The following is a 24,629-nucleotide window of genomic DNA, read 5'->3' as shown; positions in this document are numbered from 1 at the left end:
ACAGGAAATCCAGTGCACACTTCCCCTCATCACCCAGATGTTTACAACAATGACATATGATATGCAGCATGCGATGCTCTAGAGAAAACAATTACTTTACAAATGCCCAAAGTCAAGGTCTCCAGTCCGGAATTCTTCATTTTAGGTTATTATAAAGTGTCTGATAGGACTGAACAATTTCCACTTTTCTCATTATCTATTACATAGGTTTATCCTTGGAATTTATTATTTGATGACTAAATCATAGAATGGCTTTTCATATCCATTACATTTATTACATCACTTTCATGTATTCTGATGAGCTTTGGTTTCAGAATGTCACACATGCAAACCTACTTTCTAGGGCTTCTCTTCAATATGAATTTTATGATGATTAGTAAGAGATGACCTGTGATTGAAAAGTTTCCCACATGTATTACATTCATAGGGTTTCTCTCCAGTATGAATTCTCTGATGGGCAATACGTGATGAGCTTTGTCTAAAAGTTTTCCCGCATGTATTACATTTGAAGGGTTTCTCTCCTGTATGAATCCTTCGATGTTGAATAAGAGCTGATCTTTGGCCAAAAGATATCCCACATTCTTCACATCGATATGGTTTCTCTCCTGTGTGAATTCTCTGATGATTACTAAGGGATGAGTTACACCTGGATGTTTTCCCACACTCATTACATTTATAGGGTCTTTCTCCAGTATGCATTCTCTGATGTTGAATGAGAGCTGAACTTTGTCTGAAGGCTTTCCCACACACTTTACATTTACATGGTTTCTCTCCAGTATGAATTCTTTCATGAATAATAAGTGTTGAGTGGGAACTTAAGGCTTTACCACATTCATTACAATTATAAAACTTCTCACCAGGAAGAATTAGTCAGTGTCTGTTAAGTCGTGAAATAGAAGTGAAACCTTTTCCACATTCATTACATCTATAAGGCTTTTCTCCAGTGTGAATTCTTTCCTGTTGAATAAGAGATGCACTCTGACTGAAGGCTCTCCCACATTCACTACATTTAAAAGGTTTCTCTCCTGTGTGTATCCTCTGATGATAACGAAGGGATGAACTAGACTTAAAGGTATTGCCACATTCATTACATAAATAGGACTTCTTTCTGGAATTCATTCTCTGACATCCAGGAAGGGATGTGTTGCAACTAGATGCCTTCCTACCTGGATTATATTTATAGAGGTTTTCTCCAGCATGGATTTTTTGATGTATAAAAAGGCCTGACCTTCTGCTCAAGGATTTACCACATTCTTTACATCTATAGGATTTCTCCACAGTGTGTGTTCTTAGGGGTTTATAAAGGGATGTACTGAGAGTGAAGGCTTTCCCACATTCTTTACATATATAGGGTTTCTCTCCAGTATGAGTTATTGGATGTTGAATAAGAGCTGAACTTTCGTTAAAGGCTTTCGAACAGTCTTTACATTTAAACAATTTCTCTCCACTATGGTTTATCTCATGTTTATGAAGGGATGAAGTATTAATGAAAGTTTTCTCACACATACTACATTTATAATGTTTCCCGGCTGTGTTGATTTTTTGTTGATTAAATAAATTGGAATTCTGTTTGAAGCTGTTTCCTTGTATTTCACATTTTGGTGGGGTGTTTTCTCTGGGAACCATCTGTTGCCTAACAAGGACTGACTTTGGGCTGAAGTTTTGGCCAAATTCAGTATTTTTATGTTTTCTTTCTACAGTGAGGATTTTTTTGTGAGCGACTGAAACTATCTGAACACTTTCTTTTTTCTTCTGCTTTTTCTCCAATCTGTCTTCATATTTGCAGGGGTTTTCTAATTTGAAGTCCCAGGGTCCATTCCTTTTGGATCTTTTCATTATCAGCTCCTGAAATGAAGAACCTTGTGTTTGAGTTGACTTTGTGGTTTTATAACTGTTCTTCCATCCTGGAAGGGAAAGAAAAAACTGAAGATGTTCCATGTGATACAGCATTTGGCTACTGAGACTAAATGTATAGACTGAATATTGATGGTATTTAAATAAGGTCTTGGTATATGGCCAAAAACAGTAAGAAGAAAAACTTAGGAGATTTAAGCAGTACAGAGAATCAATCAACATGAGTTGAGAACAACAGGGTGGAGAAAAGATTAAACAAACCCATTTAAAGAGGGTGAGTGTAAGAGTGATCAGAAGAATTGGCTAATGGAAAATGGAGAAGAGGGATTCAAAGGGGAGCCATGAATTGGAAAAGGCAGCCTGGGATCAGAGTCCAAAGCCTATGATAGAATCCTAAATTATCTTCATGACATTTTTCTTCTTTGTGTAATCATTCCTAATCTGGAAAGTCTTCATCCCTTTTCCCTCATGCCAAATTCCTTTGTATCCTTCAGATTCAGTTCAAAAGTTAACTCTGAGTCCCTTCTTGACTGTGAGTTTCCACAGAGCATTCCTGTTATTATAGGCACTCACCACAGTGTTAAAAATATATATCTATATATTCTATATATGTAATTATATTTATCTATATCTAAATATTTTCACTTTCCTTTTCTACCCTAATGTTCTCTGCAAGCAGATTAGCATGCCCTATCCACCTACAGATCCTCCTAATGGCATCTGAATTATACACAAAATGTTTGTTTTGTTAACCTTCCTTAATAACTTATATATACCTAATTTGAACAATGTCAAATAATCTCAATTATTTATATATTAATTTCATACACACACACACACACACACACACACACACAGAGGATTCAAGACTTGCATGAGAAGTTGCCTTCCAGGACAGTACATTATACAAGCAGAGGGAGGGTTTCAGAGCCAGTTCAAACAGGAAGTAATTACTGAATTAATCTACAGAGGTGCCAACAGGTAGGCATGAAGCCAAAAGTTGCAAGATAAGAAAGCAGCCTTGCTCATTTATCAAGCAGGAGATGCTATGCAAGCAGCATAGAAAAGAGTCAAAGATCAATAAGACAGGAATAAACATAAAATGGTAAAAAGGGCTAACATGATAAGGTGGTAAAAAACAGAATTAAATTCAATAAATTTTAAAGTTGGGTAAGGACACAATTCATTGAATATTAAATTCTGGTGGGGAATAGGTATACATATATTTTGGCATTTTCTCCTGGGCTAGAGTAACCATTTAAAGGGCTCCTTTGCAACTCACTGTATTTTGAGATTCCTATCTGACATTCACTTTCTCACCTGTTTACAGATTCTCTCTGCTTGGTGAACATAATATATTCTGCTTTTCTCTTTTCTTCTACCAGTGTTAACTTCTCAGTTTCCTTCATGGGTAACTTTCTATTTCCACTTTAAAACTGCTTTCCCTAGGGTTTGGGATTTTTTCCCCCATTCTACACACCCTCTCTGACTAATTTTAAATGCACCCATCTTTACTATTTTTTTAAGGCACTGATATTTGCCAAGCCGAGCAAGTGAGAATAACACTCATTTTAAAATACATATATAGGTAAGTATCAATAAATCACTCATTAAATTAGGAACCACATCTTCTGGAAGAGACCATAATGTGCATTTTGGGTAATAGCTCTTTTTCACTTAGCCAATCACAAAACCTATCTGCTCTCTAATCTTTACTATTTGTTGTAACAGAAAGAGGAGTTTTTTTTTTTTATTTTCTGTTCAACACCTTTCAATTTCCTTATCCATCTAAGTCTTGCTTAAGTGATCCAAATTTCAATAACATTATTTGGGCACAAGTGTGGGAGGCAGTGGTAAAAATGGAGTACTTTCCCTGTGAACATCAGTCATTGGTTCTAGGTTACTACACAAGCTGGAAAGAAAATAGCAAGATTCCAAAATTTTGGATTGTAGTTTATAAGGCAAAGTTAGAGACCCTGCCTTAGGTCTGTATGTAAAGACTGCAGTTTTACAACCAACAACTTTACTAGAGCCCTGAGCACTGGGCTCGGGTACCTAAATGGTACTCTGTTTCTTATGCTTTACTGTTCCACCACAGACTCCTAACTAGTCTCCCCACCTCAAATCTTGCTGTCAATTCAGTCTCCACACTGTAGCCACAGTAATCTTTCTAAAATCCACATCTTACCATGTTGCAAACTTCTGTAAGATCCTCCAAATTATCTTCAATGATTTGTATATAAGTACGGTCCAGAGTACTTAACATGGTCAACAAGGTGTTTCATGATCTGACCTTCATTCACCTCGGTACTCATCTCCCTCCCCTGGTTTCTTGCCATGTATACTGAACTACATGCAGTTTCTGGAGCACTACATGTTTTTTTTCTTATTTTGTTATATTTGCATATGCTGGAGACATCCTTTCCATTCACAAATATTTATTAACTGCCTACTATGGACCAGGTAATGATCCACAACTGCTGAGCCTGTGCACCTGGAGCCCGTGCTCCACAACAAGGGAAGACATCACAATGAGAAGTCCGCGCACCGCAACAAAGAACCCCCGCTTGCTGCAACTAGAGAAAGCCCGTGCGCAGCAATGAAGACCCAACACAGCCAAAAAAGAAAAAGAAGCTGAAGAACTGAAAAAATCACTTAGGCATTGTAATACTAGAGGGCAAGAAAAGGAAGAAAAGCAGAAGAGTATGGTGGTCCAGAAGCCAAAGGAAGAAAGTACTCCAGTGAGGAGGCAATGATCAACTTTGTTAAACAATTTAAGAATTAAAAACTTAACCCTGGTTGTGCCAAGATGGAGACTGTCTGGGATTTAATAACTGCTTTTCATGGACTAGTAAGGAAGAAAGCCCTACTGGAGTGCACAGAAGAAACAATGGGAGGTGAGAACATGGAGACATCAAGTATAGAAATGCTTTTGAAAAGTTCTGTTTAAAGGAGAATAGAGAAACAGGACATGGGGAGTTTTTATTTTTTAATGCAAGTAATTATAGCTACAAGGGTCCATACCAATACTGGGAAACTCACCTCAACTCTACTTCAAGTGCCAATGCCTTAGTCCAGAATGGGACTAATAACTTAAAACAGTCATGTTTCCCAAGGAAGGGGACATCAGTCCTGGATTATGGACATCCTAACTGTTCTTTATGGTCTGCTTAAAGTTTTCTGTAGGTCTAAGATATGTCTCCTGAAGTGCAGTTCAACTTTTGCTCTCTCCCAGAATCAAGCCTGGGCCTGAGCTAACTCATGAACAAGGTTATGACTTAGGTCAGAAGTTTAGAGAACAGGTGATTTTGCCAATGACCACCACCCTGACTAGTTCCTGTCATTAGGTCTAGTTTCTCCTCCCTTGGTGCTTATGAAACTCTGTGAGTCTCTCTTCAACCTTCTCTCCCTAGATGATTTCATCCACTCCCACACCTCCTATTTGAATGACTATCCTGAGCCTCAAAACACTTTACAGAGGTATTTCCAGCTGCCTGCTAGACTCTTCATTGGAGGATTTTTCTTCAAATTCAGCTTGTCCAAATCCGAATCCAGTGCATTCCTTTCAAACTCTTTTTGTGTTTCCAAGTTCTGAATTATATCATAACTTCTTCAGCTCCTTTGCCATCAATTCTTAGTTTCATCTCAGAAGCTTCTCTCCCCTGCATTCCAAGTCTAGTCAGTCATCAAATTCCCTTGAATCTCTTCACTAAGATGTCTCTAACAACCATCATTAATACATCCAAGTTCAGGATCTCCTTACTCAATAGTGACTATTGCTATTGACCTTCAAGTTGATCCTCTGACCTGTTTCTCACCTTTCAAGTATTACTTCCCACTGAACTTATTAACCTTCTTACTATATAGAACTCCTCTTATTATTTCAAAAAGCACTGACTGCTCCTTATTTAATTCATTCATCAAATACTTAAAAAGCACCTACAACATGTCAGGCTCTATCTTAGGCATGTGATCCACAAGACATTCCAGATCTGGTAATGAAAAGAAACAGTTAACTTCTTTAAGGAGCTCCCAGTTTGGCATTAGAGACAAAAAAGGAGAAGTGTGGTAATTTATACAACAAAAACACAAGACAGAAATGGATGAAAATGTGAGCTTACAACAACATCCAAACTACCCTCAGATAGTACCAAGTACAAGCTGGGAAGGCGTACTAGTGGTGGCCAGAATTTGGGGGAAGAAATGTCTAAAATGGGATTTTAAAGGATTAGCCATAGATTAGATGGAGGGATAGTGTGAGGGCTAAAGGCAGCATCAAAATCTTTGAACCCAAGCCAACTTTCCAGACCTATATCCTTCCCACCTTATCCTTCAGGTGGTCAGATTCAAAATTATTCCTATAAAAATGTCACATGCATTTGCAGTCTCGTAAGGTTTTCTAGAGTCAGAGAATTGAGGGAGCTATATGCTGAGAATTACACACAACACCACGATGGGGGCAGAACTACACATCTGTAAATGTATTCCAGAATGCCTGTGTTGGTGAAAAAGAGAAATGCTGTTTTAGAAATTCTGTTGTTGGTAATTCTGATTTTTAAAGCTTTTTATTATGGAAGATGTTCAGCATGTACAAAAGTGGAGTGAATTGTACAATGAATTGCCAAGCCAGCATCAACAATCACTAATGCTGTTTCATCTATTACCTTATTATGGGTTGAATTGCATCACCCAAAAAAGATATGTTGAAGTCCTAATTTCCAATAACTCAGAATATAACCTTATTTGGTAAGGTTAAGTAACTTTGCAGATTCAATCAAGTTGAGATGAGGTGATTAGGGTAGGTTCTAATATGACTGGTGTCTTTATAAAAGGGAAATTTGGACACAGGCAAGCACAGAAAGACCATGTCAAGATACCCCAGGGGAACACCAAGTGACAAGAGAAGCAGAGACTGGAGTGATGCAGCTGCAAGCCAAGGAACAAGGACCACTGGCCACATCCAGAAGGTAGGGAGAGGCAAGGAAGGATTCTACCTGGACTTTCAGAGGGAGAATCGCCCCACAAAACTGTGAGACAATAAATTTCTGTTGTTTAAAGCCACACAGTTTGTGGCACTTTGTTGGAGCAGGCTGAGAAAATTAATACAACTCCCTTACGTCTCTTTCATTAGCATATGCTAAAGTACGCTAATTCTGTATTATATCATTTCATCAATAATACTTCAGAACACATTTCTCAAAGATAAGAACTCTATTTGTAAACATAAACACATATTTTTATTATAACCACCAAAATCAACATTATTGTTTGAAGTTATTTTTGCCTGTAAGGTATTAATTACATGTTCTTCACCCAATTCCAATGTGGTGGTGGGGGGGGCGGTTTCCACATCAATAATAAGCAATTCTTGGATACCAACTGGGTGTCCTCAATTCAGCTCAACTCTGACATTATCTATCTGGAGATAGCATCATATCCCACAGGTTAAGGGTTCAGTCCTACAAGACTGCCCCCTGCCTCCCTCAGACACCAGTTACAAACCCAGGTTATCATCTGTACTTCTGACCAACTGGCTATAAATCAGAGGTTCCCACGACCCCCTTCTTACGTTTGGTTAATTTGCTACAGTGGCTCATGGAACTCAGAGAAACATTCTGCTTACTAGATCACCAGTTAATTATAAGAGGATATAACTTGGGAACAGCCAGATGGAAGAGATGCACAGGTCAATGTATGGGGAAAGGGAATGGAATTTCTAAGCCCTCTCTAAGTACACCACACTCCCCAGATCTCCACATATTCACCAACCCAGAAGCTTTCTGAATCTGTCCTTTTGGGTTTTTATGGAGGCGCCATTATACAGGCATGATTGATTAAATCATTGGCCACTGGCAACTAATTCAACCTCCAGTCCCCCTCCCCTCCCTGGAGGTCAACTTTCAAACCTCTAATCACATGATTGGTTATGGCAACCAGGCCCCATCTTAAGATAGGGTCCAAAAGAAACCGCATTAACATAACAAAGACACCTTTGTGGCTCTCATCACCTAGGAATTCCCAGGGTTTTAGGAGCTCTGTACCAAATATATATTACTTATTATAAACCACAATATTTATATAAATCACTAAGGATCTTTATTCAAGCTGCTGTGATTTAAAAGCATTTGAGATAATTTTTCTCTGTGACTAAGCCAACAACCTGAAACACAATTAGGCTCATTTGTTTCATTTTGCTTTCAATATTTATGGAACACTTTTTCATTTTTGTTTAATCTTGTTTTATAATTTAAATTTTTTTTTTTTTTTTGCGGTACTTGGGCCTCTCACTGTTTTGGCCTCTCCCGCTGTGGAGCACAGGCTCTGGACACACAGGCTCAGTGGCCATGGCTCACGGCCCAGTCGTTCTGTGGCATGTGGTTATCTTCCCGGACCGGGGCACGAACCCCTGCATCGGCAGGCGGACTCTCAACCACTGCGCCACCAGGGAAGCCCTATAAAACAGTTTTATGGTTCCAAAGTCAACATTATAAAAACAAGGTACCTTAAAAAAATTCTACATTCTATCCTTGTTCTCTCAATCCTTTTTCTTTTTCTTCCTTCACCTTATAGGTAACCATTTTTATAGATCTGCTTTTATCCTTTTTTTTTTGGCTTCTCTATTTTTTTTTAATATAAGCAAATATACACTTTGTCTTTTTTGGTATCTCCTCCTTCCTTTGATAAAACTCCTATTCTCACTGTTCTGTTCTGCACTTTCCCCTACTTAGTAATATTATCACCCCACAGTGGAATTTACAGAATTCTTCCTCATTCTTATTTACAGTGAGAATTCCACCATGAGAATGTCCCTCAGCTTATTCAACCAGATTCCTTTGATGGACAGTTGGATTAACTCTAACTGTAATACACCAGGACATCATATGGGTACACGATAAAGGTACAGCTTTAAACCAATATCCATATTGCTAATTAGAAACCACAGCATTTATAAAATTCTAGCCCAAACTGGACCCAATGGGCTAACATTATCCAAAGCCACATACAACCAAAATCACCTCTTCTGCCAGCCAAGAAGAGAGCTAGCTGAAGGCCGTAGAACTACTCCTTAGAATGAGGAAGCTCTTTATGTACTGACATGGAAAGAGTTTCAATATATATCAAGAGAAAGGGGCAGAATAATGTGTGCTGTATAATATAATTTGAGTGGACAGAGAAAAACAAGAAATATTTGTTTATATTTGCATAGAAGAGCTCTCCAGCTACTGCCTCCTTGTCACATCTCACCTTGTCGTATCCCACACATATTTATCTCCTCCTGCTCACTCACCCCTCATGGGCTCCATTCTGGCTTCTGTCCTTACCACTACTCTAAGGCAACCATGACCTTCATGTGACAAAGGCAAGATGCTCTCTTCAGTCCCCACCTAACTTACCTCTCAGCAGCATCTGATAGTGACCCCTCATTTTCCTTCAGATGCTCACTACCTAAGCTACAGTGACCCTGAACTTGCCTCAAATTCTTCTCATGTTCCACCAGCTTCAATCTCCTTTGTGTGCTCATTTTCCTCTACCTGATCTTTAATCCTTGGAGTTCCGTAGGTTTGAGTGCTAGGCCCCTGATTCTTTTCACTCTGTACCCTTTCCACAGGCCAGCTTCATCTATAAACATACTCTAGGCAAGACTTCTCTACTCTCCATACCTAATTATACAAAACCCAGCTCAAAACAGCAACTTGAGTGTCTCAAAGACAGCTCAACTGAATTTATGATTATTTCCTCCCCCAACCTGTATAACCTTTCTGTCTCTGTAATTGGCACCAGTTCTGAATCAAAACTTTAAAAGGCATCCTTCACACCTCTCCCTCTGCTAATCAATTACCAAGACTTGTTTATTCTGCCATCTAAATATGTCTCAAGTTCATCTACTTTTCCCTACCTCTACTGATACCATCCTTTATGAGACTTGACTTCAATGACACTAGACTCCCGTGTTTCCTTCTATAGTACACCTTACCCTTGTCTTCCCTATGGGTTCATTTCTCTCTGCCTAGCCATGAAATGCCAGAGTTCCTCAAGATTGAGTCCTAGGCTCTTTCTTGCTCTTGCTGTACTCTGAATCCACTCCACAGGCTAACTCAAACTCAACCACTCTTTCAATTATCTTTAGTGACAGGGTCTCCCAAATTTACATTTAATGCCCAGGGTATATTATAAGGGGTGGAACTCCAAATCAAACAGGCTATTTGACATCTCCACTTGAATAACTGGGTCAACCAAAGACAATTTAAGTCATCCAAAACCATATTTATACCATCCCCCAATTCTGATCTCCTAGCACCACTATCTCAGTGAATGATATCACTGTCCATCCCAGAACAAACCACAAACCAAGCACGCATCCTTGACAACTCCATCTCCTCTATCTTCCATATCTAAACCATCTCCAAGTCCTGTTGCTTTTATCTGCCAAATATCTCTGCAACTGGTTCCCTTTTTTCGGTCTCCATCACGACTACCTAACCAAGTCATTCATACATTCACTAACTGGAAGCTGACTCTGACCAGACACTATTTTAGGTACTGGGGACATGGGAACAAATGAAACAGACAACCCAGCATGAGGGAATTTACAATCCAGAGGAAGAGCTGATAATAAATAAATATGTACTATTTGGCAGTAATAAGTACTCTGAGAGAAAATGAAGCATGGTGAGGGGATAAAGAATGTGGAGGACAAAGGACCTGTGTCCTGTGGAGGACAAAGAACAAAGGATGAGCTGTGTCTAACTGACAAAGTGCCATCTGAGCAGAAACCTGTATAGTGTGAGGAAGTGAGTCAAGTGGGCTCCTGGCCATCACGAAGAATGGTCCAGGAGAGGAAAAAGCAAGTGCAGAGGCCCTGAGGTGGGAGCCTGCTTGGCCTTCCTGATGAACTACAAGGAGGCCAGGGTGATTAGAGTTCTCCAATGAAGGGCAGAGAGGAAGGAGGTGAAGGCGAAGAGGTAGCTGGGGCCAGACCACAAAGGCCTCTGAGGGCCACGCTGGGGGCTTTGGATTGTGTTCTATGTGATAGAAGCCACTAGAGGTTTTGAGCATGCGAGTGAGATGACCTGATCTATCTTTTAAATAGACCATTCTGGCAGCTACGAGGACAGTAGATGTTGGTGGCAGAAGAGGAGCGCAGGGGATGAGAACAAGACTAAATCAAACATAGTAAACAGGGCTACAGAGCATTTGGGCTCAACTTTCACCTTGTAAGAAATTCACTCCTTAAAATCACTGCATGATATTTAATTAGGCTGCCGCTATAACCCCTACAGCACCTTTCTGCAAATTAGAAAAAGACCCCTATTCTCTGTGCAGATGAAGCCCCAGCAAGTCTCAGTGAGTCGAAGGCAGTCCACAAGCAACCCCTTAGCTGACCACCCTTCCAGGTTCAGTCTGCCCTGAATTCTTGCATAAATATAACAAAGGAAGAGAAAAAGACAAAGAAAGAAAAACACCTTTTCATTGGAGGTAACTGTTTACCTAGATCATCCCTGGATTTTAAACTTTTTGAATAAAAGAATATTTTCATGTTAGGTGTAAATCAAACTCATGAGACGTTCAAGTTGATTGAATCACATTATGCTTATTTTATATATATATATAACTTATATACATAATATGCCAGAATAGTGATTAGACTTTGGACTCATTTCTTAAGTAAGAGACTCAGATGAGACGTGTACCCTTTGAGCCATTTCCTCCCATCTCTCAACATGAAACATACAGATCCAGGGATGACAGTTTGTTTTCCCTTTTTGTCTTGTTTTTCCTATTTGTGAGGAGTCTTGAAGTGAAAATTATATTTTAAAAACACACTTGGAGGCAATTAGAGGTTCTAGGAGTCCTACCCTGGAAGCATAAGCTTTTCTGTCACCGGTTGTTCAAAGGGTTGGTTTTTGGTTTTGGTCTACAGTTAATGATCAAGGTACTTCCAAGAACATCCAGGTCCCTCACCTAAGCTCACAGGGGAGTGAGCTCCCCTTGGAAGGGAAACTGTTCCAAGGGCACTTTAGTCCAGGCAAATGGGAGACTCGCCAGGGGTGCAGGAGAGACACAACCACACGCCAGCACACCCAGGACGCCCCATCTCACTGTCTCCTTTGACCAAAGAGAGGAGGTTCATCCCATCAAGAGAAATGCACACACTGATTGGCTCTGATGGCCTTACTTCCTCCAGACACCCACTCAGAGTTTTCCTTTGGGGACAGTTTCCCAACTCTGAGAAGGACTTGACATCACCACTAGGTGTCTTCAGGGTCTCTCTGGACAGCTTTCAACTCCAGTCATACTTTCTATTCAGTTTAATCCAACTAACATTTCACTCAGGAAGGGGGACTCCTCATGGATCAGAGGCTCCCGAGGCGAATGGAAAGGGAACAATTCTTCCATCTCTTCCTTTGATCTTCCACGCCATACTCAGTCCACACCTGACGCCCCTCCTAAACTCTCCACTGGTTTCCTGCTGCCTGTGTTCTCTGTTTACTTTGTGGTGGTCTCTAGCAGTTCCCACAAAATTAGAATATTTCTCCCAAGTGACAGTTAAAAGATAAAAGGAGAGATAAGTGTGGTTCCCACCTCAAAAGATCTCACATTATACGGGGAAGAACGAGCTCTACTAAAGGTGTGGGTGCTTTAGGGATCGAGACAGCCTGTCCCACAGCCCTTCTGCTGGGCCCGCATTGTGAGGGGTCATCACTGACTCATCTGGACCCGACAGCAACCTCAGACAAGTCCTACTACGTCTATGCCAGGTGGCTCCACATTGGTTGCAGGCTGATCCTTGCACAATATAAACCTGGGCCCGTGGCCAGGGTACTTCAACTCCTCAGAGGCTGTGCCTGGCTCTCAGGTCCCGGCTCCCTCTCCCTGCTCCCGTCTCCACACACCGGCTTCCTTTGTCTGGACTCTCGGACGTGCTCTTCCTGTGCCTGAACGCTTCTCACAATGTGGGATCCGGCCCTTCCTCGGGAAGCCTTGCCCACAGCACTCCTCCTGTTCCACGTTCTCACAGCACCTGCGGCTCTTCCCCCGAGGTCCTCACCGGAGGCTGTCATTCCACAGCCCTGTGTGCGATTAGCCTCCACCTCCACTGAGCTCCGCCAGGGCAGGACCTGCATCCTTCTGTCCAAGGTTGCACTGCTGTTTATCACGGGACAGGGAAGCAGTGAGCGAGGCTTAGAACCTGGCTCCCCCAGAGCCCTGGCCTCCCCAAGTCAACAGCTCTCAGTCCTCAACTTCCATGACAGCCCAATCTGCCAGTTTTCTCCTCTGGTGACTTCTTCTCAGGCTCAGCCACAGATTCTTCCTTCTTAACCCACCTCATAAAACTGAGGTTTCCTGGGACTCTGTCCTCTCCTCCGGTCCCTCATCTGCTCAGCTCAAGGCTTCAAATGCCACCTTTGCACTCATGGCTCCCTGACCTCCCTGTTGAGTTCTGACCCTGTTTACCTTCTACAGCTGTCCACTGGTGACCTCTACCCATATTTCACTAACATTTCAAATGAAACCCATCCCACACCGAACCTGTCCTATACCCTTAATAAAGGGACCTCTCCTCTTTCCTGAACTCACTGCACATGCCTTCCTCCAGGTAATGTCTTGCCTACATTATGGAATAATCTCCAGAAGGTTCCCACCTCTAGTTTTTCCTCACTTCAAATCTAGGACCAACAGTGTTTCCAAAGTAACCATTCTTATTTAATTGAAACTGTGTAATAAGGACTCATGAATATATTCTCTGTGAAAATTTTAATAACATTGCATGTAACTAAAGTCCCCTTTCATCAATGCCCATTCTCAGTCCCAATCCAAATGTAACTAGTTACCAGCTTAGGTGTCCCCCGACCTTTCTCTTGGCACTTACACGCACATAATGCATATAGACAAACACCCACGTAATTTTCTTTACACATAAATGGCGATATGTCATAATAATGCACCGTAACTTGCTTTAGTCCTTCACGTAGCTTGGAGCTCTGCCCACACCAGGGCTGCTGCTTTCTGACTGTGGTGCTGTGTGCCAGTGTAGGGACCCACCTCAGCTTCTTTAGCCTTTACTGAAGGACGTTTAAAGTATCTCAGACTCAGACTATTTTTTCTAAAATATCAACAACCATACAACTCTTCTGCTTGAAACTCTTCAATTATTTCCAGTCATCCATGGACAGTTCCCATCCCTAAGAACTGTACCAAAGCACTTCATAGTGTGGCCCCCACCTGGCTCTCTAATCTCATTTCCTTCCTCATCTCTTTCTTTTCCCATATACCCTGAGCTTCAGTCTGAATGAATTATCTGCAGTTCCTTAAATGCACTAAGTTTGCTGAATGAATGCATGACAATGTAGCCCTCCTCTGAAACAACAGGAAATCACAAGAGAAAAGATCCTGAGAGATTCACTTGTGCAGTAATTATCAGAGAAGAAGAGGAAGCTTGTGACTAGGGGCCTTAGCATCCCTTCTCCAAAACTTCTTCAGGACTGAGAACCTGCAGAAAATTCCCCAACCAACATCTCCGAGTTGCACATGCACTCACTTACCAGACTGCTGCCTGCAGAGATTCCGCACCCACTCACCTAGAGAGGAGCCTCCAGGGCTTTCTTTCTCTACCTTCCAGGGATCTTCTCCTTGCTGCAACAGGGAGATCACCTCAGGTTTGGAAAATGGGAGTCCTGCTCATAGACCAAAAAGAAGAAAAAAAAAGAAAAAGAAAAAAAAGACTTGATTTTGCCTTGACACAAAGAGGTATCTGAGATCTGAGCGGAAAACTCAAAGGATGATACAGAGAACTTCTGTGGGATGCTCCAGTTGTGCCCCCACAATGTGAGGGGTGTGTTAGGGTAAAAGCAAGGGGCAATGTAACATTTAGTTGTATGTTAGTGAAGTATGATAAACATGCAGACTTGATTAACAGGGTGCTAATAGCTTTCTATACAAGAGGGAATATGTATATACTGTTAAATGTATGTTAAATGTACAGATTCAATTAATATTTGTAACAGGTATCTGTGGAAAGGATTATGTACCAAGTAGCTTGTTTAAAATGAGAAAACACTATCTGACTCCCTTTGAAAGATGGCAGCAGTCAGCAAACTATGGGTCATAGGCCAAATCTAGGCCACTGTCTGTTTATGCATGGCCCTTGAGCAAAGAATGGTTCAAAAAAAAAAAAGAAAAGGAATACGTTACAGAGACTATATGTGGCCCACAAAGCTGAAAATATTTACTCCCTGGCCCTTTACAGAAAAAGTTTGCTGACCCCTGTAAAAGAGAATTGAAAAAAGCCAGTGTTGGGTCAAAGAAAAAGGTTGAGGGATGCTCTCTGTTAAGAGATGAGCAAACACATCATAGTTCAGTCATAGTGGGAAAATGTTGCCTGCAGTGAGGGAATTTCTAATGTGCAGCTCTGTAGATTGTCCCATCCATGGGGCAATTCCATACCTACGAGGGAGAAAAAGGTTTTCAGGTTTATTTATGGAAATCCAGTTTGCACAGTGCTAAGGCAAAACTCAGCTAAAGTTTTTAATGACCCAGGGCTTTTACCCAGGAAATCAGATGCTGAGGTATCCCAATTTCTGAACTCTGTATCTACAGGGAAAATTTCCTTACCCAATGAGACAAGGTTACTATAGTTCTCCAGCATCACATCTTGGTACAAGTTTCTCTGAGAAGGAGCCAGCTTTCTCCACTCATCCCGTGTAAAGAACACAGCCACATCTTCAAACGTCACTGACACCTGTAGAGACAAGCATCTCAGCTCACCCAGGACCACCCAGCACACAGGGTGAAAAAGGCGGCAGTGGGGAGTAGACGGGCTACCATGAAATGCTTCTATATTATTCTAGGTTCTGAAGGTTCCAGGTCATTTGCTTAATGAACAACTGACCAATGACAAATAGATACTGAGTAGCAGGAAGTATGAACCAGGCTCCGAGTTAACTGCTACAAGAGATGGGTGGAGGTATTAAGGCCATTAGTGGGAGTGTTAATTAGAATAATCTTCCTGTTGGCAATTTGATAACATACATTAGAAGCTTTAAAATGTGCATACTCTTTAACTCTCCAATTACTATATTTGTTTGATAATGAACACTGAACAAAAATGCACATGCAAGGACATTTATCATGGTGTTAGTAACAGCAAAGAAATGGAAACAACCTCAATAATCACTGAGGGAGCTAGTTTAAATAACTGAAGGCACTCTGTGCTCCCTAAAGCTTGAGGACAGTAATAATGGAAATTAAAATAGCTATAATTTATTGAATGCTTTTTTCAGGCTAAGTACTATTCTTAGAGCTTTATATTAACCTTTAGTGTATATCTTTATTTTATCTTCACAACAACCCTATGAAGAAGGTACTATTATTGTGTCCATTTTACACAAGAGAAAACAAAGAGAAATTTATCCAAGTCACACAGCTGGTATGAAGGGAAAACTCACTCCTCCTGCATGTCTCCGCTACTCTTAATACAACACTACTTCACTTCTGACACCAGATGTGGGGGGTTTTCCACACACCAAGCAATTGTGGGACACCAGCTGGGTGTCCTACAATTAAACTCAATTCTGACACCTGAAGATAGTGTCAGATTCCCACAAGACTGGCCCCCTTTCAATGTCAATCACAAGTCCAGGTTGTTACCTGTGCTGCTGACTGACTGGCTCTAAATTGGAGGTTTCTACAACCCTCTCCTCAGGTTTGATTAATTTGCCAGAGTGGCTCACAGAACTCAGGAAAACATTTACTTACTAGATTACTGGTTGATTATAAAAGAAGATATAGGAACTGGCAGGTGAAAGAGCGGCACAGGGAAGGGGTGCACAGCTTCCATGCTCTCTCAGGATTCACCATTCTCTCTGACTCTCTACATGTTCACCAACCTGGAAGAACTCTGAACTCTTCTGGGTTTCTATGGAGGTTCATTACATAGGCACGATTGATTAAATCACTGACCATTGGCGACTGATGCAACTTTCATCTCCTAGGGTGGTGACAGATGGATAAGAGGGGTTATTGGGGGGCAGGACTGAAAATTCCAACACTTTAATCAAGGTTGATTCCCCTGGCAATTAGCCCGCATCCTTAGGTGGGGTACAAAAGTAACCTCATTAACATAAACTCTGGTGTGGATACAAAACACACCCATTGTGCCTTCATTGCTCTGAAGTAATTTCAGGGATAAAAAGCATATATTACTAACCACTTGGGAAATCACAAGGGTTTTGGAAATTATGTGCCAGGAACAGGGACAAAGACCAAATATATATTTCGTATTATAAATCACAATATCACAGCTGGTCAGTGGTAGAGGTAGAATTCCAATCCAAGGAACTGCCTCTCAACGCCTATCTCATAGGCTTAAGTAATAAATGATAATCCATACAATGGAGGTAAAGAGTAGTGATGGTAGCAAAACACTGTGAACGCACTTAATGCCAATATACTCAAAAATGGATAAAGTGGTAAGTTTAATGTTATGTATATTTTATCAAAATAAAAAGCTAAAATGATAAAATAAAAAATACATACATACATATGTACACATGTACATCAATAAATAATAAATAAGTAAAGGTACACAGACAATTATTCCGAGGGCTGCATACCAAAGGTATGACCATGATTATCTCAAGATGTTGGGGTAAGACTGATTTTACGTTTTTATTCTCTGAGATTTTTAACATTAACATGCAGTGCATGTATAATAAGATAATTTATTGGCACATGGCAGGGAATACAAGAAATGATCTTTGCCCTCAAAAGAATTTACAATCCAACTGGCAGACAAGAAAAACGCGTGAAACAATTTGAACAAGAAAAGTGTCGCTGGACAGGACCATATACTATTTCCTCGTTCAGTCCTCATTTTAGAGATGAGAAACACAAGGTCCAGGGCAGTTAAGACACCAGGTCACATACTTTACCAATGGCAGAGACAAGACGATAACTGAAGTTTTCTTTTAACCCAGCACTTGGTGGGTATATTCTCTCTCTGGTCTTAAACGTCCTGTCACTGAGTTTTACACACAATTCCACATAGTACTGATGTATCGGCAGCAGGTGAGGTTAGGGAGAAATGTCACATAGGACTCACAAGCAGGGATGGAGAAGATTCTGGGTAAGAGAGCAGCCTGGCTCTGTTGGAATGGAATGGGAAGGGCTTAGAAAAAAGTAGCCCAAATATGCAGAGGCAGGTCCTAGCCACAGTCTCAGAAGATCAACCACTACCACATTTCATGGGTCCAAAAGATACACAACATCACATTGCAGAGAACTCTGGTCATTTGGGAGCCAGGCCTGCCCTGTGTTCTGAAAGATGTACCAGACGAAAGGCTGGATGATAACTAACATGAACTTAGAGGCCAGACATACCTAGGTTTGATTTCAGGTTGCCTGACTTCGTTGAGCCTCAGTTTCAAGTGTAAAATGGGGGTAATAACTTCTGCTTCTCTATGAGAGTGAGAACAAAGGTGAAGCCCTCAGGATATTCCCCAGCAACGTTAACTACTATTGTTAGATGAGGATGAGTAAAGGAAGGATACTGTATAGTCATTTCTATCTACCAACAGTAGATAGATAGACATCATGAACTAGAATAATATCGTTTAGCTACCACAACCACCACATATTGAACATCTACTATGTGCCCGGCCCTGATAAGAATGCTTTCCATGCACTAACTCCCAGGATCCTCTCATCTACCCTTTGAGGTAGGCCCAGTTGTTGTATTCACTTTACAGGTGAAGAAACTGAGGCACAGAGAGGAAAGAAACTGAGGCACAGAGAGGTGGAGTTTTTTGCCCAAGACCCATTAAAAGCAACAGAGGAGATGGGCACAAACCTGGCCATCTGGCTCAAAAGCCCCACTGAGGAATCACTGTATACACTGCCTCTCCACTACCAATATCCCATGAAACTCTCACTGCTGCTTCCTGAGGAGTCTTCTCTCTGCTCTTGGAGTCAAGAGACCTCTCCATCTACGTCCCCACCAGCATGGCTATCCTTTGTTCACACAGTGGCTCACCTGGATGGGTTCCCACCCTCATTCTCACAACATAAAGTTGAAAATGGCAGGTCAACATCAGTTTTCAAGAGAGTGACAGAAGCAAGGCACATGATCCAGAAAGTTAAGATGGAGAAAAACTAAGAACTATGGACTGGGAAAAGCCTGGCGAAGGTATCATGAGGATTTCTCAGGGGCGGAAAGAAAAAGAAAAGCATTCTGGCCAAGGGTAGGGAGGGGGACACGACTGAGCAAAGGAGACAGGCCAGAAAGGAACTCTGCCAAGTGTGCATGTTTGTTTGTTCTGACCCCAAGTGGTATAAGACATGTGGCATCTTACCTATCAATTCAGTAATCATACAGTGAATTGAGATTAATGAATAAAAGAGTGTCTATTAGAAAAAAAAAGAGAAACACAAGCCATGGATTGGGGGGTTGGAGGCAAGCATTCCCTATGCAATCCACCATCCACCAGGGTGGACCAACTCTTCCAAGGCAGAAGGACATGGGCTCCAAATCCTGGTGAAGACTGTATTGGGGAGAAAACTTCAGTTTGTGGGTAAAATAACAAAAAAAAAAACCCCATCTATCTCTAAGACCTGAGATGGCAATGAACTCACCTGAGACCTTGCTTCCCTCTGTTCAGGAGCCATGTCCTCTTTCTGGGCAGTTTCACCTTAGGATGGGAGAAGTCTCCAGAAGCCAGATCTGAGAGAAGAAAAAGGGAACCAGGAGGAAGCCCCTTCTGCTTTCTAGACCTCAGAATCAGCAGCTCTGAAACCTTTATACCACTTGAAAATGATGCCAAGTGCCCCCAGAGAAGGAAGTCAGAAGGAACGAGGGCTAGACAGGACCAGAGAGAAGGGCTGGGTCATCCTGGTCCAGGCCCAGCTCTTTCCCTGGCTCAGAGGAAAAGTCCTAGGACTCTATCAGCAGTAGCAGCAACTCCCTGAGCCTCACCGCGTGCCAGGCACTACCTATCAATACATCGAGTCCCACAGCACAGTTGGCATTGTCAGCACCCCATTTTATAGATCAGGAAACTGAGGGCAGAGTGGGAGCAACTTGTCCCAGTCCACACAGCCAGGGAGGGTGGCACCAGGGTTCCAGGCACCGCGGGCTCCAGAGCACCTGCTCTAACCTCCCTGCGTGCATGTGACAACTTTTCTCCACCTCAAGCATTCCCACCCAATTCCTCCCCCTCCTGTCAAGGAAACAATTTCCAGATTTCTAGAGAAAGCTGCTTCGGAAAGGGAAAACATCAGCTCTCCTATGGCGGGGAGGGGCTGCTGTCTTGAGGAAAGGGCTCATTAAACCAAAGACCTGGGTCCAGTCCTGGCTCTGCCACTGGGGGAAGCTGGCGACTCACTTCTCGCGTAAAACAAGCCTGTCACTCGGGAGTGCAGGGGTGATGGTAAGGGGAGGAAATAATTTTCTCACGTTCACTGCCAGCCTGAAACAAATTCAAATGCCGGCAGGCGCTGAGCAGGTAGCGCGCTGGGAACTGGTCGGGAAGAAGCAGGAGGGTGGCTGGGTCCAGCCAATGGGGACGATGTGTCCGACCTGTCTCGTTCAGGGGCACGTCAGTGGGATGGCTGGGGGCGGCAGGCGAACAGAGCCAGGGGTACCCGGCTCTCGGCCCGCCGGCGCCCATAAAGACCCGGCTCGCGTCTCTTGGGCCTGTGCCCCATGCCCCGGTGACGGATCCTCCCGAAGCCCGGTCCTCCCTCCCGCATCCTGCCTACCCCCCGCCGCTCACCTCGCCCAGGCATCGGGGGTTCCGCGGGCCGCAGGCTGGAGGCTCCGGAACTGCCACGGCCGGACAGAAGCTTCCGCTGGGGACTCCACGCGGTGCCGCCCTGGCGGACCTCTGGCGGGTAATCAGCTCAAGCCAACGGCAAACGCCCGACGCCCGACGCCCCACGTAGGTCCGGGAGGGGCGGGGCAGGGACAGTCGCGAGCCCCTCTGGGAAATGTAGTCCATGCGAGAACAAAAAATTCTGGGAAATGTAGTTCTTCGAGCTTGTCTGCGAGGAGAGCCCTGGCTGAGCCTATCACTTGTCCAGACCCCATTCTGGGTTCGTGGTCGAGCTCCTTGGGCTGCTGGCTCCTGGGTTCCCGGTTCTTGCAGGAGGAAACCGAGGTTCCTACAGGGCAGTGACTTGTAGCTCTGCATGTGCGTAAATGAGAGCAAGGCAAGTAGACAACCGCCAAGAACAAACCTATTTCCCCGTAAGTCTTTCAACAAGAGTGTATGGAGGACTTCCCTGGTGACTAAGTGGTTGAGAATCCGCCTGCCAATGCAAGGAACACGGGTTCGAGTCCTGGTCCCAGAAGACCCCACATGCCTTGGAGCAACTAAACCTGTGTGCCAGAACTACTGAGCCTGTGCTTTAGAGCTGGTGAGCCACAGCTACTGAGCCCATGTGCCACAACTACTGAAGCCTGTGCACCTAGAGCCCATGCTCGGCAAGAAAGAGAAGCCACCTCAATGAGAAGCCCACGAACCTCAACGAAGAGTAGCCCCCCTCACACCACAACTAGAGAAAGCCTGTGAGCAGCAACGAAGACCCAACGCAGCCAAAAATAAAGAAAGAAATTTATATTCGAAAAAAAATGTATGGATCACCTGCTATGTGCCAAGCCCCATTGTAAAGGATTTGAAAAACCTCAGTGGGCAAAAGAGAGATCGTTGCTCTGGAGAACAGTTTTGGGAGGTGGGGGTGGGGGAAGGAGGTAGAGAGCAGACAATAAGCCATGAATATCATTATATAACATTTTAGGAGATAAGTGTTATGAGAAAAAGTGAAAGAAGAGCAGTGTGGTGGGGATTTGGGGCTCATTTTGGAAAGTGAGTAGGGTGGCTCCTCGCAGGCCTCACTGAGAGAGTGAGAATGGAGGGAAGAGTCAGAGGCAGTGCAGGAGAGGAGGGCCATTTCAGGCACCGAGAAACCAACAAATTTTTTTTTGGGTAAAGAAACACATGGCCCATTTAGAAGGTTTGATAAATAAAATAAAGAAAGATGCACTTGATGCCACCACACAAAAAGAAATGGTTAACATTTTGGTGAACATCGTTTAGCAGCCCTTTGAACTCCATATTAATCTCTCTGATAGTCACACCAATCTGTTTTTAACAAAATGGAATATTGCAGATAGCAATTGTAACCTATGTTGGTTACAATTATGTGTGGGTTTTTTCCCCACTTAAGAATATGCCTTGAATATTTGAACTTGCCAATAAATATTATCCGTCAGTAGTGTTTTCAGTGACTTCAGTACAAACCATTGCATTTAAATAAATTCTTTTGTTAAACATATTTAAACTTATTTATTTAAATGTATTTACCTAATATTTTACCCCTACTGTTAGTTATATTTCTTCTAGTTTTTTGCTCCATTAATATCCTTGTAGCTATATCTTGTAAAATTATTTTTATTTATTTATTTATTTATTTATTTTTGGCTGTGTTGGGTCTTTGTTTCTGTGCGAGGGCTTTCTCTACTTGCGGTGAGTGGGGACCACTCTTCATTGCGGTGCGCGGGCCTCTCACTCTCTCGGCCTCTCTTGTTGCAGAGCACAGGCTCCAGACGCACAGGCTCAGTAGTTGTGGCTCAAGGTCCCTGTCGCTCCGTGGCATGTGGGAACCTCCCAGACCAGGGCTCGAACCCGTGTCCCCTGCGTTGGCAGGCAGATTCTCAACCACTGCTCCACCAGGGAAGCTCGAAAATTCTTTTCTTTTTTTTTTTTTTTTTTTTGCGGTACACGGGCCTCTCAGTATTGTGGCCTCTCCCGTTGCGGAGCACAGGCTCCGGACGCGCAGGCTCAGTGGCCATGGCTCACGGGCCTAGCCACTCTGCGGCATGTGGGATCTTCCCAGACCGGGGCATGAACCCATGTCCCCTGCATCAGCAGGCGGACTCTCAACCACTGCGCCACCAGGGAAGCCCGAAAATTACTTTTTAGTTTAAATTCCCTGAAGTTGAATTGCTGGATCAAGGACTGGTAGAATTCTAAGTACATTGACTAGTTGCCTTCCAGGAAGATTTTACAATTTATATTTCCATAAGCAGTTTCTGACACCCATGCCCACTCTGGGTTTTTTCTTTTTAACGATTTAAAAAATGTTCTTTTTTTATTTAATAGAGCAAAATTTTTATATTTAATTTGAAATTAAATATAATATCATATTTATTGAACCATTCAGATATATTAATTGCCTGTATATGTACTTTGCCCATTTCCTATTGAAATGTTAAAACTTTTGGTATCATTTTGAAATACTGTATATGCACAATTTTTTAAAGAGAAAAGTGCTTTGTTGTTTATCCTGTCTATGAAAATAATGCATTCATTGTTAAAAAAATTTACACACAGTATATGGAATGAAGAAACATGTAATAAAGAAATAAATCCAACAGAAACATTGGTTACATGTTTATATGCTATTCATATATGCTGTTGTATGTGCATATACACATTTGTGAGTATGAAACAAAAATAGAATCATATTTCTCATACTTTTAAAAATGTGAAATATACATACAGAAAGGCAATTAGAACATATAATCCAGTGTAACACATGGTTATAAAGAGATCACCCCTGTAAACATCTATACAACTTGAGAGGTAGCCCCTTACTAACACTCAGTACCTTCTTCCTAATCACTAATCAGCTACTATCATGACTTTTGAGATAGACCTTTTTGTGCTTTTCTTTATGGTTTTACTACCTACTCATACATCCTTACGTAATAGTTTTACTTGTTTTTAACTTTATAAAATAGAGTCATATAGTCATATTTTTTGTGTGCTTTGGTCTCCAAACATTTTGTCAGATTTATCCCCATTATTGCAGGTAGCTTTAATTATTATACTGTCAATGGACATTTGTGTTGTCTCCAAGTTTTATCTTTTAGGAACCGTGATAAAACCAATTTAGTAATATGTTATTGGTAGAATCTAGGTGATGGTATATGGGCGTTCACTGTAAAATTCTTTCAACTTTACTTTGTATTTGAAAATTTTCATAATAAAATGTTGAGGAAAACTCCATACCTGGGGTTTGACCCAAAATGGAGTAGCCCCATTCCTCCCATGTCATCCCTTTTACAATTAAAAATCCATGGACATAACACAACAAACAAGCACAGGAAGACTCTGAAATGTGGAAGGAAGAAGGCAAACTGAGAACTTTAGAGCTAGGGAAGGACATGTGGTAAATTCCCTTGTTTTCCTTACCACCTCCTGTATGTCTCAGCTAGGGTGTCGCAGAAGCTTACAAGCCAGAACCAACAACAGACCCAGACAAGAAAAAAAAAACTCTAAGAAAAGCCTATTTCCCTTAGTTGAAACTGGGGAAAATGGTGGCCTAACACAGAGAACTTTTTTGGTAATACCCACCTTACTGTAACCAAACACCAGTGGGAAACCACCCCCCACTCATCTGAACTGTGGAAGCCAAAGGAAGCAGCATGTTTTTCTCAAATGGAAAGAAAAGGAACTGTCAACCATGAATTCTATATCTGGTGAAAATACAATTCAGGAGTAAAAGGGAAATAAAGACATTCTCAGACAAAGGATAACCAAGAGTATTCATTGCTAGCAGAACTACCCTTAAAGAATAACTAAAGGAAGTATTCTAAACAAAGTAAATGATAACAGAAGAAGTCTTGGAACTGTAGAGAGAACAAAAAGAACATCAGAGTGGGTAAAAATAGGGATACCTAAAATAGACTCTCCTAACTATGAGTTTCTTAAAAG

At 42.1% G+C, this 24,629-nt stretch overlaps 1 protein-coding gene across 1 annotated transcript; it reads right to left on the bottom strand.

The window, feature by feature from the left end:
• Positions 1 to 870: 870 nt before the first annotated feature.
• On the bottom strand, positions 871 to 19,518 carry LOC309805261 (uncharacterized protein; the record flags this gene model as incomplete). Its single annotated transcript, XM_082623194.1, has 4 exons — positions 871 to 1,904; positions 14,400 to 14,531; positions 15,469 to 15,595; positions 19,486 to 19,518. 4 exons carry the CDS (start codon positions 19,516 to 19,518, stop codon positions 871 to 873), a joined length of 1,326 nt encoding a protein of 441 aa, XP_082479320.1.
• Between the last annotated feature and the right edge of the window lie 5,111 nt (positions 19,519 to 24,629).

This window comes from Mesoplodon mirus, assembly GCF_964341445.2.
Source record: "Mesoplodon mirus genome assembly, chromosome: 5".
NCBI lineage: Eukaryota > Metazoa > Chordata > Mammalia > Artiodactyla > Ziphiidae > Mesoplodon > Mesoplodon mirus.
This window is presented reverse-complemented; position numbering and strand designations above follow the sequence as displayed.